At 44.3% G+C, this 17511-nt stretch overlaps 1 protein-coding gene across 1 annotated transcript; it reads right to left on the bottom strand.

Annotated features, from left to right (window-relative positions):
• Positions 1–8790, bottom strand: LOC149327798 (uncharacterized). Its single transcript, XM_089564976.1, has 5 exons — positions 8450–8790; positions 6720–6867; positions 3495–3628; positions 1433–1532; positions 1–628 (listed from the first exon to the last, which is right to left on the bottom strand). The coding sequence occupies exons 1-5, from the start codon at positions 8550–8552 to the stop codon at positions 1–3; spliced, it is 1113 nt and encodes a 370-aa protein (XP_089421102.1). The 5' UTR covers positions 8553–8790.
• Positions 8791–17511: the final 8721 nt, after the last annotated feature.

The raw sequence follows: 17511 nt of genomic DNA, 5'->3' as shown, positions 1-17511 counted from the left end.
CTACAGTGGCTTTAGATGATCGTTGAGGAACGACTGTGGCTTCAGTGATCGTTGAGAAACTTCAGTGGCTTCAGATGGTCCTCGAGGAATGTCAGTGGCTTCAGATGACCGTCCAAGAATGACAGTGGCTTCAGATGACCGCCGAGGAATGACAGTGGCTTCAGATGATCGTTGAGGAATGACAGTGGCTTCAGATGATCGTCGAGGAACGACAGTGGCTTCAGATGATCGTTGAGGAACGACAGTGGCTTCAGATGATCGCCGCGGAACGACAGTGGCTTCAGATGATCGCCGAGGAACTACAGTGGCTTCAGATGATCGTTGAGGAACGACAGTGGCTTCAGATGACCGTCGAGGAACGACAGTGGCTTCAGATGATCGTTGAGGAACGACAGTGGCTTCAGATGATCGTCGAGGAACGACAGTGGCTTCAGATGATCGTTGGGGAAAGACAGTGGCTTCAGATGGTCGCCGAGGAACGACAGTTGCTTCATATGATCGTTGACAGCCTCGCAGCATCTGCATTGAAGCGCTCACCTTCTTAAAGGATCCTCGGAACGCTTCGTGCCCTGCAGGGCAGCTCCTGTTGGTCTTCTTGACTACGCAAGTTGTGAACTCTGTATCAAAACTGCAGCAAAAAAAAATAGAATCGGCGTTAACCGAGCTTTTCCGGAGCACAATTTTCTACGAGAACCTTCTTGTTCACTTCTACTCAAAAGTTTTAAAGTTCATGCCCGTCGCCTTTAGAAGAATGGTCTACAGGCAGTCCATAGACTTCTTACAGACTCTATTGCCTTCACATTGATATATATTTTTGCCTACTCTTGGTCAAGAGATTGTCCATAGAGAAAAGTCTACCAAAAATGTATGGCCAAAATCTATAGATTGACTATAGTATTTGTATTCCCTGCATACAGTTCTGTAGGATTTGTCTATAGCGAGTCTATGTACTTTATAGACAGAAGTCTATAGATAGTCTATAGACTGTCTAAAAAAATCGAAAGAGTGAACAAAAGCAGCCCGACAATGCCATTGCACGATTGGTAGCATACCTATGACTGGAATTTGGTAAAGGTGGCATGAGATTTTGCACACACGCACTGGGATCATAAGAAAAGGTATGTAATCCTTACTGCTTTAACACGGCTACCAATCGGTTCTTAATGCAATCCCAATTTGCCCACCTCACGTGCTCTTCCGCGCTGACTCAGTGATTATTCTGCTCGACTGCACACCCGAAAGACGCAGATTTGATCCTGGCTGCGGCGGTGACATCTCGATGGAAGCGAAATGCTAGAGGCTCGTGTGGTGTGTAATGGCAGGGCAAGTTAGAGAACCTCAGGTGGTCGGTTCTATCCGGAGTTCTCCAATGCGGCGTCCCTCATAGCCTGAGTTCCTTTGGGACGCTAAACCAAAAAAAAAACTGGCTCACCTGCATTCGTCGATTTCTCCTTGGGAAACTTGAATCAAATATTTTATGGTGCACTCCCTCGCGAAATCATCGTCAACGCAAGCCCCCAACTTGCGCACGCCTGCAAGAGTACAAGCAGGACTATTTCACGCAAGTATTTTGAACAACTTTTGTCGCGTGGAGGCGACCAGTGCAACAGGCCGGAAACTAAAAACCTGGCAGTAACTTGTGGTCCATTAGGCAAACCCAACCATGCTCACAAAGCGTATAAAGTAAACCCGGGGCGCCCAAACACACACCTGCTCAGCGGTCGCCGGCTCATAATCACCGCTGCTTTTGGCCGGTTTCTTAAAAAACATTGCAAAAATTACACATAACGTGCTGAAAACGCAGTGATCAATGCCAAAATTTGCATATTCTGTCGCGCATATGATCGCTACCACTGCCGAGAGATTCGGTCGCGTCTCGTGTAGTAGTACACGGCGATTAAAGGAGATGATAAAAAAAAGAAACCAGCCGATAACCTTTTACTATGCAGACTGCGGAATCTGCGTGACATTGGGTGCAATTTGAAGGTCACAGAGCGCACCACTCCCGATATCAACCTGGCCTAGGAGCAGCCCCAGTTCCTGGTAGGCGAAACAGCACTTCTATCTTAGTCTTCACTGTCAGTCCGGAGATTTGGCCGCTTGAAATGCTCTCCACAGTTGCCTTATGTAAAACGTTTTGCAGGTAGCCACGCTATCTAGGTAGGCGAGTAAAGAACGGCACCAACGCTGGCTAATGAAGTGCACCTAGTTTGCTGGAGCGCTGCTGCATCGGATCAATATCGAAACAAAAGCATCTTGAACTCCATAGCGTCGTGCAGCGTCAAGAAAGCAGTTTTCTTTCATTATGGCGGCCCAGCTTTTTTCTGCCAATAGCCACTTTTTAGTGATCCATCGAAGGAAACGACTTTTCATGTTAGGACTGGTACGGTATCTCGTCGACTCTTCAGAAGAGATAAGACTCAGGAGAGTAGGGGGTGAGGGAACTTTTCATGTAATGCGCCTGAAACACTGCGATAAATCCCTAAGTAATACAAGCTGTAGGGCGAGATCGCAATGGTCCCTGGGCGACCTGGCCGTGTCTGGCTCCATGGAGTGATCAAGCCGTGTGCCATAGGCCATAAACAGGAGATCCGGAAAAGCAAAAATGGTATTGTTCCAATGCACTATGCCCTGAGCTTCCCAGCACGGATTAGTGATCTGTGGCGTTATTGTAATTTATGTCTCGTGCTACAGATCAATATCAAGCAGTTCTCTAACATTTACATCGCTGCACAAAGCGCGTAGGCGCCATGACATGGCTTACTGTTACGAGCGCTAACCCTGAATAAAGTGTAAAACAGTTGCGCCGTTAAAAGAGAAAGCATAGTCGAGACCGTACAACCTCCTACGCCGTAGTGAAGAGAACTTGTTATGAAGAGAAAAGCATACGCATGTCTAAGATGAAACGATAAAATATAAGCTTCGATCAGTATGCTTTTACGCAAAGCGTGTCGATGTAAGCTCGAGTACGCATATAAAAGAACAGTTGCTAGAAATAGAGAGAACGCCGTAGATGTCAGGCAGACTTTCTGGACAATACAAATTGAACGAGAGTTAAAGCGATGGCCGTATAAGTTCAATATTAGACACTGATATGCATCTTTCTGTGTGTTTTAGAAAACACTCTATTTACGCCCGCTAAACAAGAAGTACTGATCAGACAGTTTTCGTTCTCGCAAGAGCTTCCCAGGGTCACTTCGACGCTGATATACAACATTTTCTTTTATTCCAAAAGCTATCAAAGAGTGGACTCAATTTCTATCGCATAAAATTTCAGCCATGTAGCCAAACGTTACAGAAACGTCTAGAGATGGAGACCGGAAAGAAAAGGACGCGGAGACGACCCAAGATGATATGGAAAATACTGGTACAGATCAACCTTAGCGACAGTAAGCTGTCATTGGAGAACACAAAGAGAGAAAAATGCAGAGGACACTAATTTGAAGTTATAATTCAGTTCATCTAAAAAAAAAGATAGCGAGGAGTACACTCACCTCTAAGCTCACTTCTGTCGCAAATGAATTCCAAAACGCCCTTGTAACCTTCTTCGAAGACGCTGAAGTTCGCCTTCACTTCATCGGGGCAGACGCTGAGTTGATTGTAGCATCGATTGGGAAGCGGAAGTCCTCTGTGTGGAAAGTGTAGCGAAACGAAACTTTTCATCTTTGCAAAGATCAAACAACCACAAAGCATTTCGTCACGAACAAGAGCGTTCTAAAACCTGAAATAAACATAGTCGACTTTATAAGTGTATTGGAAATCACCAATAAGTAATGTCGGCGCCTGAATAGAAAAAAAAAATCCAGTGATTAACTGGATTCTGCGTAATTAGCACGCGGCGACATGCTCGCTCTTAAAAAAAACGACTGAACTACACTCCCTTTTCCTGATAGCGACCGCCTCTTAATAGCCACAGAGTTTTGTTTTCTGATGTGTCAACAATGGAACTGGAGGCGCTAAAAATATGGCTGGCGTTTACAAGTGCTAGCTGTTTAATCGGAACCGTGGTTAATTTAAGTGTTTTTAGGCAATCTGGAAAAAGAACACCTCCGTGGACGGAGAAGGATCTTGTTCACAGTGAAAATTAAAAAGATGCAACGAATAGCTTTGTGTGTATGCTCGTATCACTGCTTTCAGAAAGGCTGACTTTCACGGGCGTTCGAATATCAATTTGCAAACCTCTCCCTTTCAGCGATCAAGCTGAATGATTCCGAAAACAAACGTTTCTAACATAATTAGAGAAACATTCCACGAATGAAAGCTAAAATAACTACAGCTCCCCTGGCGCTGCAATTATAAAAAGGGTCTATAAAGTGTCTATAGACTTCATATAGACTCTATTGCCTTCTTTTAGATATTCCTCTTTGTGTATTCATAGTATATGGACTGCATACAGATAAAAGCATACTAAAAGTGTATGGCGATAATTATATAGATCGTATACAGCATTTGTATTCACTATAGACTGTTCTCTGGGATTTGTCTATAGCGAGTCTATAAACTTTACAGACAGATGTCTATGGACAGCCTGTAGACTTTCTTAAAAATGTCCTAAGTGGGCTTTTTCGAGGTAATGCGATTTCGCGTCAAAAGTTTAGTCCCTTCAATTTTCTGTATAAGTAGGACGACTGCACTGCACGAAATGCAGTGCTTGTTCAGTGCAATGGAACATATTTTTTTCTATTTGTGTTTTAATCCTGGAAACGCCTCTCGAAGTGGTTGATACCGATGACATCAGATCAGCGGTTTTGCTTGAGAAGACCGAGAACAAGCGCAATGAATATCTTCTACTATACCAACCCTGGATACCAACACGCCACCTCGCCATACGAAGATGTGGTGGTTAGTGCTTTTACCAACTAGACGATCATGGACCAAAACTCTACTGATCGGTGTTTACGCTTGAAATGAGCTGTTTGTCAGTTATTGGGCCTCGGTTGGATTCTGTACGATATAACATTTTTGGCTGTTTAAGCTTCTAGAGTGCAGGCGGACAGCAAGAGATCCGCAAAAAGTATTCGCTGCTGGGGAGGGATGAAGCGAGTGGTATGCGACAGGGAAACATTGGACGGGTAAAATCTCTTTCAGTGTGGCTCTGATGAATACGCAAGGCATGCTGACAGCTTCGTGCACGATGGCGTGGCAGCCGTGTGAAAAAGTTTTGCGTTTCGCTGAAAAAAAATAACATATAGGGCTTCCCGTATTCTATGCAAAGGCATATTCAGGAGCTACGAAGCGCACGGCGCCCTGCCTCTACAGCAGGTGCATTGCAAGTCATATTGTGACAGCGGCTATAGATGCGTGTGAAGGTCCCTTTCTTAAGCCTCCATCTACAGTCTGTACGTACCATGAAGGGCAATGAGTTAGAGTGTATCGACGACTTATGATTGTGACAGGGACTGTCGTGTGAATCCTTGACCAAGGCGCACGGCAGAATTAGGCGATTGGGCATACGCACCATGCAGGCACGAAATACGAGAGAAAAGAAGGCAGACTGCCACTTCCAACAAAATATACACCAATTCGTGGTCTAACTGTACTATTGTACTTTGCATGCTTCCCAAGACGGTTTTTAGGGCGTTAGCTCAAATAGTCCCATTACTCAAGGTCGCGTTACTGTGAGAGACAGGGTGGTTTAAGTGGGACCAGCGGGTGTTACCTTTGGTACATAGATTGTGGGCCACCTAATCGGCGTAGACTGTTAGTAGTGGCATCAGACGATTTAGCGCGTTACAGTGTATATGATTAAAATTCGAATAAAACCGGAGCTTATGATACGAATTCGCACCGACGACCTTTGGTTTCCCAAACCATGGCTTCTCAAAACTTCAAACATACATTACGGCCAAACTGATTGACGTAGGACATTCGGAGTGGCGTCAAAGGATTTGTCTTCTTCCGCTCTATAGGTTGGCACCAAAAGGTATATATCTGGATATAACACAAAATTTGTGCTGGATATAAGGAAGATGGCTAATGATGCAATATTCGTTCGACATTGCTTACGCTCCCATCGACGGCGTCTAAGCAGACGTCGTATTTAGCTCGAGCAAATAAAGTTGTTTCTCTCTCTCTCTACGCTCGACACTCATACGCTGCCTTAGCGCTTTGCTATTTTTTTTTCTCATCAAGTTAGGTTACTCGGCATAGGCATACCTTCGCTACAACCCTCTTTTGCTCGCGTAACAAGTGGAACTAATGGCGACAAGGGAGGAGGATTTCTCCATGTGGCTGACCAACAAGAATGAGAGTAGTAGCCTTCTCCGGTTCCTGCATGAAAACACCTTACGCGATTTCCTTTAGTGTACAGCGAACCGAAATTACGCCTTTATGGCAAGTGTGCCAAATAAAAAATAAACAACGCTTTCATGTATTCGTTGTTCCCACTCCCAATAGAGAACTGGAATCTACTAAAATATAACGTGATCTCTTGCGCCAACGGTAACTACTTTCTTATCATGTCTATAGTGACATTAGGTTGTCTCCTATTCGCAGTGACAACGTTTTAGCTCTTTGGCGCAACCTCATGACGTTTTTCTTTGTTAAGCTCGACCTGTACGCTATCCACATATTCAAACAAGAGCTTTATTAAGCTCTTCATTCTTCTAAACACATCGTTGCATGTATTACGCTTGTACCACCATGCTAAAATCACCGCATGGTGATTGCAGTATTTTTATAATAACAATAAGTAATCCCATTAAATAACGGTCTCTTACCTGCACGCCTCGGCGTAATCCTGGTGGTTATAATCTCCCTCTGCGTCTGGCAGCAGCGTTTCATTCCCGAAAGGAGCGAGCTCCGCGTAGCAGGCACGCGTCGCTGCCCAGGAACAAACATCTGCGAATAGTTCAACTCTAGGCGTAACTGGAAAACGATTAACATTAAATTTTAGTTAATGAAAGCAACACAATAAAAAAAAATTCTTCCAATAAACGTGCATAAGGGGATCTAAAACTGCTTAAATAATATAACGAGTTCCAAGTTGTTGTCGACTCTTCTGTACATCGTGTTTTTTCACCTAAGACCTTACACAGTTTTAAAAGATGGAGTTTTTGTGTTTCATAAGCCCTGTCTCTTCATAGCTTTCTCAGCAGTATAGTACATCTGAATACAGCTAAGATGTGCTAATTAGCTGGCTGACTGACTAGTATTGAATAGATAACTTTTCATTTACTGCTGAAGGCATCCATAACTATTTAGAGACGTGTAGAACACTGTAAATAACATCAATATCAGTTTTTCTCATTTCTGAAACGCTGTTACCCTCGGCGCTGTGTCCCAACGAAGTTTGGCTATTTCGACAAGCTGCGTGCACTGGAAAGGTGTCCTACATGCTTCTCGCAAGCGCATGCATTTAATTGTGATATAGCAAGAGTTGACATGAGTAGTCAGATGGGGCGAGCTTGAAGGCTGACCCTTCGGCCAACTGACGTCATCCAGTAACCCGCAACCTAACCGGTTGCGGGTTACTGCGAGCAGCGATTTTTTAAAAAAATATTTCTAGAATACAGGTTAATGCAGAGCTTTCAATTTGACTGGAATCCTCACAAAGAGGAGCTCCAAAAATCTGTTGCTCTGGAATATGCCCATGGAAATCATATGAGGGTCCCTTTAATCTTTATGACTATCGAAGGGATGCTGTTTATTATGGAGGAGAAAACTGGCACATGTCGGTCCCCTAGCCATTCCAAAGATTCTTAATTTTTGCATTTAGACGCAATATACAGATCCCTATTCAGATACCGATTTTTATTAGATTGTTAGGAAGTCAATGGGACAATTCCTTGGTGAAGAATAAAAACGCACAAATTAAATGCCGACCGGACGTATCATTTGAATTGTACATTTTTCCGATAGACGCGGGTTCGACCCCGGCGGTAAAATTTCGATGCGAAATTCTAGAGGTCCATGCCATGCGAGTGCACGTTAGACTGCACTGTGCAATGCGAGTGCACGTTAAAGAACCCCGGGTGTTCCAAACTTCTGGAGCCCTTCACGTACAGCAGGGGACGGCAGAAAGTTAGGTAGGCGGATGAGATTAAGAAGTTTGCGGGGATACGGTGGCGGCAACTGACAAAGGACAGGGTTAATTGGAGAGACATGGGAGAGGCCTTTGCCCTGCAGTGGGCGTAGTCAGGCTGATGATGATGATGATGGCTACTGCGTCCCTCATAGCCTGAGTCACTTTGGGACGTTAAACACCCATAAACCGCAGTGTACATTGTTGTTGATTACCATTTGTGTATTAACATACCTTAGTTCAATAGATTTTATGGCAATAACGTTTCCAAATAGAAGCAGTAGGTACGTTATATTAAAGTTCCTTAAGCTCCCGAGTAGCATTATGCAGAGGCAGTTGTATACTACTCCACACCTGCGCAGCCATTATGATGTTGAACTAGATTACGTCAAGAACTAGATCACTACGTTAGGATCATGCACCCACCTTCTGTTGAAGCCACAACCTGAAGAAGAGCAAGCAGTGGCGCCAAGATGAGGACAGTGCCCGCAAATGCGCCGGTGACGCGTGTTGCCATGGCCACTTTCATACAAAAAAAAGTGCGTGGTACGACACTGCGCGCCTCGAAGAACTCTACTGGGCTAGGCGCACTAGGCTTCAGTGGCAGTTCGGGTAGAAGGAAGGGCCGGGATAGGGCACAAGAGTGAAGCGCGCTGACTTCCAACTGTTGATTTCAGCAAACGTGCCACGTATATATATACACGAGCATGAGTGAAATCTCAGAAAAGAGAAAAGAGCAAAGGGGACACAACACTCGTCATGACGTCACCGCATATCAAGAGGGACCTAAGAACCAAATACGCGCAATAGGCATCGCGCCACTCTTGACCGGCATCAGATAACTGAAGTGATGTGCGCTTGATGGGCGGATGCAACCCGGCCGCTATAGCACCACCGGATTTCGTTAGGACATCACGCCGGATGCCGTGAACTCCTCACGTAAGACACGAGGCAATCTTTTGCTCCGTCAAACGGCTAACATAGCCAAGGCATAACAATGAAAAATTAACATTACTAGGTACACTTTAGACATGGCTGCATCTTCTATGCGCAGCATGCAGAATAACCTTACTCAGAAAGGGGCATGAGTATTCTCAAATCGAAGTAATTCATAAAATGACGCCTTTTATTTCTCGCAGTGCACATAATGGAGCTGAGCAATATTCATTGCCCTATGGGGACATATAGGTGCTGTAGGTAGTTAACCATTCTTGGTTCCTCTACGGCCAGGGTGCCTGAAACCAAATAAGTGGCCGTACCTTCGGAAAACAAAAGTTATCATGAAAGAAAGTGATAAATGGTGGTACTTCTGAAACGATGTTTTAGCGTCGTCATTGGAAGCGTATCTACGTCCACAGTAAGACAAAGGCCTCTCCCATATTCTTACAATTTAACCTGCCTGCTGCTGTAAACTCATCCCTGCAAGCTTTCAATCTCATGTAGAAACTTGACTTTATACAGCCCTCCGCTATGATTTCCGTCTATAAGAACCAACTCCGTTACCCTGAGGGAGTATCGCTTCTCTCGCCCTCATGTTGCATAATTTTCCAATATTGGCTGATTTTTACTTCTTAAAAAAGGTTAACTTTGCCTTCCTTTTGTTTCCTGACCCACATTGCTCTCTTGGTGTTTGCTAAAGTTAGATCAATCATATTTTTTTGAAGAGCTAGCTGCGTTTTCTAGAACTTAATTACAACACTCTTCGGTAATCTTCAACAATCTGGCCCCTATATTAGTAAAGGTAAGATACAATTGTTGCATGTTTTCCCCTTGAGAGACAATTCTGCGTTGCTATTTACGGTCTGAGAGTAACTGCCAAATATACTCTATGCATTTCGATATTCCACGTTTCACCGGTCATTAACCTTTGAAGTGCGCATGTTTACTTCCACTGGCTCGCCGCCTGATGTAAACTGTTGTCGACTTTCGAGACTGTTGTACATTACTTTAATTTTGTTCATATTATCTTCAGATCCATCATTCTGCTTTGGTTCTTTCAGTCCTACAATCATCATATACAGTTGTGCCCTGAGCTTCTCAGGCAATATCATCATCAAATTCAAGATTACTAGGGTATCCGCCATTACCATTTATCCACAACCCTTCAGAATAGAGTTAACTGAATAACCCCTGTGAACACGCATTCAGTAGCAGAAGAGAAATCGTGTCCTTTACCCTTTCTCTAAATGGAATCTCGTTACTATCCAAGTGATGTCCAAACTGCTGTGCCGTCCTAAAGAATAATCCATATTTTCACGTGTGCCTTCACTAAGCCCTTGCATATCAAGGAAGCCAGCAGTCATCGCAACCAAGTGAATCATAGGGAAACGCATCTATTTGTTAATTTGTGGTTTTTACCAATGAGCAATTAATAATGAAAACACATTTTTTAAGGAAATATTTGATTGAAAGCTAATTTCCTCAACCACTACTAATCTTTCAGTTAAGGCGAATGACATTTCTTATTCTAATCATGAATATATATATAAACATAAATTTTTCTGTGCATTTCTGTATTAGGTGATTTCTAGAATGAATATTGGCTATTTCTGAACGCCTGCTATCCCTTTGCTTTAGTGAAGTCTTCGGTTATGCAATTCGATAACATATTTCCTTGAGACCTTCTAAGCAACTTAGTTAAGCTAATAATGCGTAGTTTCTCGGCCTCTTTCTTGCAAGGTAAATAATAGTATACTTTTTACAAGCTTGCAGTACGCTCTTTGCGAATACAGGGTACGAAGTTAATCTATCTGCCTGCTGTCTCGAAATACGCAGTCGCTCAATCCTTTCTCGATGTTCTCCCCTTTTTAATGCTTGTAAGGCCTTATGTACCGCATCTTTTGTTACCGCCGACACATATAATTCTTCCTGCACCGATGACAGCCTCCTTCCTTAACCTCCTACCCCAGTGCAAACTTTCTCGCCTACTTTAACTACTCTCTCTGCGCTCCTAATCACCTTGCCATTCTCTCTTAGTGTGTGCATCTAGTCTCCGCCTATGCTGAATTTCCTCTTGACCGCTTTTAGGCTCTCTCATTTTTTAGAGCTTGGTCGATCTTCTCCATGTTACAACTTGTAGTGTCGTTCCACTTAAGCTGATGCATTGGCTTAGCCACATTCTGCCACCTTCATTTCTACAAAGTCGGTTGAAACTTTCATGCTTTGGCTTCTCTTGACATCTTTTCTGCCATGGGAAAGTTTGCCACTGCCCTTCCTTTCTGCCCCACCCATCCTTCTATTACGCACTCTGTGATAATATTTTTTTATTGATACTGCGATCTTTTACAAGACCTTCGCAGGGTGGGCACACAATACATAAATTCTGGAAACAACAAAAATGACCTCAGGAACAAGCAAACAATACAAGAACAATTGATCAACAATTTAAGATCAAGAACACAATTTCAAAAAGTACAAACGAAACAAAGAAATGTAGCGGTAGGACATTATAAAAAAGTTAAAGGTGGCTTTCAAACCTTTTTAGTGAAGTTTGGGTTACTGCATCATTAGTTAGATTATTCCAGTCTGGAATCGTTCTGGGGAAAAAGGAGTACTTAAAGGTGTTAATTCGTGCGTTTAATGGTGTTACTGTAAAATCATGGCGTTGTCTTGTGTTGTACCCTGAGGAGAACGATATAATATTGGATGTGTCAATATTGTACTGACCTTTGATTAACTGAAATAAAAATTTTAGACGACAGATGCGATTTCGGTGAGAGACCGATTGGCAACGTTATCACTACTTCTAAACTTCCTTCGTCGGCCTCCACTAAAGTGTAATAACAGTTCTTGAGTGACATGCCCACCTTCAATACTTTCCCTCTAACAGCTACCTCGTTTATGTGGATCTCCCTCATACGGCTTCTCCATATTATGTTCAAACTGAAGCTAATTTGAGACCTTGCTATCCTATGGTCGTCACATTTCACCATGATTATAGGACCTCAGCATCCTATACGATGCCGGGAGGAAGGCACATAGCCAGGCTATTTCATTTTTATTATCACCTCTTGGGTTCTCCTAAATCCACTTGCAACTCTTCTGTTTAACGAAGGTATTCATGATTCGTTAACTGTTTCGTTCTGCGAACTCTGTTAAGAGCTTCCCTCATCGATTGCTAGAATATCATCCATAATCCGCTACTGCATGGTTCAATGCCTGCTTTATATCTGTTTTGGCATTGAAGTCATCTATCAGTATACTCTGTGCGATCTTATTTCACTGAATTGCGAATTCTATGCTTCCACAGAAGCTCTCAAATGTCTCATCACATTAACTGAGTTTTGGTAGGCAGTCCTACATCCTACCTTCTATTAAGGTGCAATCAATAACTGTCATTCCCACCTCAACGCTGAGAATTTCGGCCCTGCCTCTAGATACATCCTTACTTTTCAGGCTCCTTACACATAGTTCTCGCCTTTCCAGCAAACCACGATAGCATAGTAAACGCGAGCCTTTTACTTTATATTGCTCAATGTATCCTAATCTCACTGTGCGCTATGACATCGGGTTTAAAGGAGTATATAAACTAACTTTTGGGTGCACGTTTTCTTCTTTGTAATGAGGCGTAAGGCATTATTATACACGGACTACCAAGCTGTGTTCTACCACCGCTGAATAAGTTATTATGAAATTTCTTTCTAATGTTGTTTTGGTTTCGGTTTGATCAGCCAAACATTGGCTGTGACGTCAAACGTACAGGGGTAGTCAAAAAATCCCAGGCCGCTCCGAATAGGCGCGGAGCGGCTGCTCTCCGCTATCGGGGCGCTGTTATCGCACGCGTGTCTCGCCGCGCTCGGGTTCCGAGGGTATCCGCTGAGAGGAGGTGACGCTCCCTCTCTCTCTCGCTCTCCATGATAACAAAGCAGTGAAAAAGACAGTGAGGCGCGCGCCTTCACGCCTTCGCTGTTCGAGATTTCCGCACTCGGCTGCGGTGCAGCGCGTCGCGGAGCAGACGACCTTTTGCGCAAAGTGACGCGCGCTGGCGGCCGTATTTAAATTGATTTCGTCTGCTTCTCCGAACTTCTCGGCTTCCTGGCATACGATATATAATGCATTTACCTTCACCTAAGCTCTGTTGCGGCTCTCTGAGCACTCACTTTGAGTGGTGACGTGCTATATTTTTAGCATTCTTGTTCAACTTTCTGGAAATTTACACTCGAATACGATTTCAGGACGCATTCTCTGCCTGAAATTCTCAAGGGTTTTTATTGCTCCGTTATTGCTCATGGTTAAACTGCGCGAAGAAAACACGGACAGAGACAGAAACACACGTACATACTGAGCGCGCTCAGTGTGTACACTGCGCTCAGTGTGTACGTGTGTTTCTGTCTCTGTCCGTGTTTTCTTCGCGCTGTTTAACCATGAACGAAAGGCACCAACTAGCCCGCCAGAAGACTATTCCGTTATTGCCATGTCGCCATCTCGAGTCTTGTTTTAATGAGTAGGTTTAATGCTTTCGCGCAGGTAAAGCAGGTAGAGTCGGTCGTGTGTTGGGGAGTTAGCACGTGTTGCTGAAGCTTTGGCGAGTATTTCATGCAATGTTATGCAGTATGCTCCAGCTAAGAGGTTTACGTTTCCGGCACTTGCACTCCTCCCTCGGCGCTCGCGAATTCGTAGCGAGAATGAGTATTTTGTAACAATGTCAGAATATAAGCGCCCAACGCGTGGGTTTCACGACATGCCGTCATATATGGGCAATCAAAATTGTAGAGATTCAGCCAGATATTATTGCACCGTTCCTTCGATTTCAGGCACCGCGCAGCTCTTAGACGCGCCATACACTCGTCAACTCTGGATAGGCGTAAAGTCGGCATCTGTGATTATCTGCCTGTACTCGGATGTGTTTGTGGTTGGCTTGCCGGACTGCTGTCCACTTCGCGTTCAAAGATGTTGCGTTCGGCTTCGGAAAAAGAGCGAATCATTTCGCGTCTGGGCACTTGTACGCATCTCTACTATATACGCGCGGCGTCCCTGTCAGGGAACTTTTTTTGCTTCTGCGTCCTCACTGTTTCATTCAGGAGCGCAGAAATGGTAGGAATTTAATATGTTTAGCCGAATATCATATACGAAAACAAGCTGTTTCTTTGACAAACTTCCAGTTTTTTATTCTTCAACGGCGGACTCCCGCTGTATCTGTCGTGGAGCTCGTGCTATAAGCCGACTGTCTCCGCCGTTGGCGTCAGTATCTGGCCTTGCGTGCTCAGCTGTAGTGGAACTAAATTGCTCATGAAATCTGTGTAGCTATACTCCATCCGCAGCCATCGTCCGGCGAGCTGTTCATAGCGACAATTCATTTCAGAGGTAAAAAAATGTTCTTGAACAGTATTTATACGTATAACGTCCGCGACCACTTATAATTATAGAATAGAACCAAGATGGGAACGAAATATGATGAACCAGGATGTGCTACCCGCGTGCTGATGGAATTGTCTTGTGATATGCTCTCAGCAGTCACAACTTTTGAAGATTTTATTCACATATATTTGACGCCAGCGAACATAATTGAATTTTCAGCACCAACTGCCATTTCCATCACGACGATTCCATCACGACGAGAATTTCAGGCAGAGAATGCGTCCTGAAATCGTATTCGAGTGTACTAAATTTCCAGAAAGTTGAACAAGAATGCTATAAATATAGCACGTCACCACTCAAAGTGAGTGCTCAGAGAGCCGCAACTTAGCTTAGGTGAAGGTAAATGCATTATATCGTATGCCAGGAAGCCGAGAAGTTGGGAGAAGCAGACGAAATCCATTTAAATACGGCCGCCAGCGCGCGTCCCTTTGCGCAAAAGGTCGTCTGCTCCGCGACGCGCTGCACCGCAGCCGAGTGCGGAAATCTCGAACAGCGAAGGCGTGAAGGCGCGCGCCTCACTGTCTTTTTCACTGCTTTGTTATCATGGAGAGCGAGAGAGAGAGGGAGCGTCACCTCCTCTCAGCGGATACCCTCGGAACCCGAGCGCGGCGAGACACGCGTGCGATAACAGCGCCCCGATAGCGGAGAGCAGCCGCTCCGCGCCTATTCGGAGCGGCCTGGGATTTTTTGACTACCCCTGTACATTATAGGTCAAGTGAGGCATGAAAATCTACAATAGAATCGGTCCTTCTACATACGTTGCCATTGCGGTTTTTGAGGAAGGCAGGCTTTAACACTGTGGTGAATTAGAACGATGAAGCAGCGTTTATATCGCAGTTTTTCTATGCATCTCGTGACCTAGAACCGCTCTATGACGTCACAGCCACCGTACGGCTGTTGGAACCGAAAGAGGATGAGAGAAAAACTCCATTACGATTTATTTAGCGCTCACAGGCGAATACCACGTGGTGATTAGTGCATAATAGTGTCTTCCGCATCATTATAAAACGGAAAACATGCCTGAAAACATAGGTGTCGATACTCCTTCAATGTCGGCTACTTTTTCGGTACCCGCCAGCCAGGTAGCTAGGCAGGATACTGGCGAGCCCCGCGAGGAGATGACAGAGATCATTAAGAAACTCCGAAGTATTAAAACATTTAATCCAATACAATGGACAGAGCTGACGGAGCTGTCAAAGGAATGAGCCCAAGTTAAACGGCATAAGGATGTATAAAGAGGATTGAGGGGCTTTATAGAAGGAGGGTGTAAAAAGCGGCCCAGAGAAAACTCAATACTAATTTGCAAATTTTCCAGATTTTTTACAAGATTTTTTACGTTTTCTATCTATTCAGAACGAATCAAGTAGTGCGTGTTAAAATTATTCCAAACAAACCGAATAAGTGCTCAAGATCTTCGTACAGGGCCCGCCGTGGTGTCTTCAACAATTGTATTAAATATTGCGGATGGTTTAGCATTGCTGAACACTAAATATTGTGCGAAAGCAGTTTTTTGTAGCTGGACAACAATGCCAAAACCATGAAAGCAAGATTGAGGTGTCCACTGACCCAGTGAGCCAGTTATGCGCGTCTTCAACTTTTCATCTTCAGTGCCAACTTAGCCACTGCATACGCTGGCGACCTATGAATTCAGTTTCGCGTTTCTGCAGCAATGCTATCAACGCCAAAGCGTATAGCTCGAGTGCCGTCTTTCTGTCACGACTTTGTCCACGCCAACGCATCCAGCGCACATCTCTCTCTGTCACTAACGCTATATACTTTAAAACGCGAATATTAGCTTGATAGTCGAATTAGTTGACGAAGAAGGCGATGTGTAATGCACAGCGCCAGAGTGTGTTGACAACAACAACAACAACAACAACAGTTTAGCGCGATGCGTGTTCGGATGCGGCGATACCGTAGATAATAAAGAAAAAAAAAGCGGCGATAGCGCAGTGCTCTCGCTCAGTGGCCAGCAAAGCTGATCTCTTCGCGCCGCCGCAGGTTCGAATCCCAGCGGCGGATATATTTATTTTATCTGTTTCTATTTCTTTCTTTCACTCGACACAGCCCACAAACATCGCAAACCGACAAGCATGGCAAGATCTTGCTTACTGCAGCCGTTAGAATAGTGCTTTCGCAGTAATAAAAACCAATCCGTCGCCTCAAGCACGACACCACGATCAGTCTGTGCCAGTGATCTCCGTCTGATGGGCGTTCTTAATGATCATGCATACTTCCCTCAATATTGGCGAAGTGGCCAGGTTCCGCTAGCCTTAGCAAATGCTGCTTGGATGTCCAATCTCTCAGGTCATTGCTCATAACTCTCGTCCCTTCCATGAACCAATATCTGGCGCTATTTTTTTCGCGTCGTCATCACTACGAAAAGATAACTCTCCTATGCCTATGGACATGAAAGATCAAGGTTTCGTGTTCCTTGCCGCGTAGCGGAGATCAATGTCGCATTTTTCAACAGCTGAAACTTCAACTCCATACGTTTTAACGCCGGCTTTCACGTTTGGTTCTTTTCCTTCAATATGCAACATTTTTCGCACAAACATTCACTCCAATACCGAATAATCATGCAAACATACTTTAGTAAAAGTTCACGCTGGGCTTGTTGGTTAGACATTCTTAGAAATAGGTTAGCGCCAAAAAAGGCGAACACAAGGCGGGAGAACGACGGCACGACACAGAAGAAACGCTCTTCCGTATCGCGTTGTTGTTCTATCGCCTTGTAATACAACATTTTGGGCGAGTTGGTTACCTACATTCATTATTACAGCGCAAAGACGGCACAGGACAAGAAGGGGACACAACAGTTGACAGTCAGCGCTGTTGTAACCCCTTCTTGTTCTGTTGCGTCTTTGGGATCTAATAATGACTATCGCCTTTTGTCGTCTTTTTTGGAGCTAACCTGTTCAAAAAATTATGCACATATTCGATTCGTTTTCAATTTGATTCTTTCAGTGTTCGATTCGGATTCAATTCGGTTTTTAACTCCACTCTTCGTATTGGATTCGGTAGCAAGGCTGAGTATTCGCAAAAGCAACAGTAGCAAAGCTATAGTCGGATACAACTAACTCAAGAACGAAGCGGCAGATCCCCCTCAAAGGAGGCCCTCCAGAGAATGG

This window comes from Amblyomma mixtum, chromosome 10 (genome assembly GCF_055824585.1).
Source record: "Amblyomma mixtum isolate Tamu chromosome 10, ASM5582458v1, whole genome shotgun sequence".
In the NCBI taxonomy this organism is placed as follows: domain Eukaryota; kingdom Metazoa; phylum Arthropoda; class Arachnida; order Ixodida; family Ixodidae; genus Amblyomma; species Amblyomma mixtum.
Note: the sequence above shows the minus strand (reverse complement) of the source record. Positions and strands in the feature narration are given on the sequence as shown.

Bases quoted from the DNA above. Each gene is read 5' to 3' on its own strand.
- LOC149327798 (XM_089564976.1), bottom strand. From the start codon at position 8,552: ATGAAAGTGGCCATGGCAACACGCGTCACCGGCGCATTTGCGGGCACT. The intron at 1,533-3,494 runs GTGAGTGTACTC...GTACTCTTGCAG, and splicing joins CGACAGAAGTGAGCTTAGAG to GCGTGCGCAAGTTGGGGGCT. The intron at 629-1,432 runs GTGAGCCAGTTT...TTTTTGCTGCAG, and splicing joins GGAGAAATCGACGAATGCAG to TTTTGATACAGAGTTCACAA.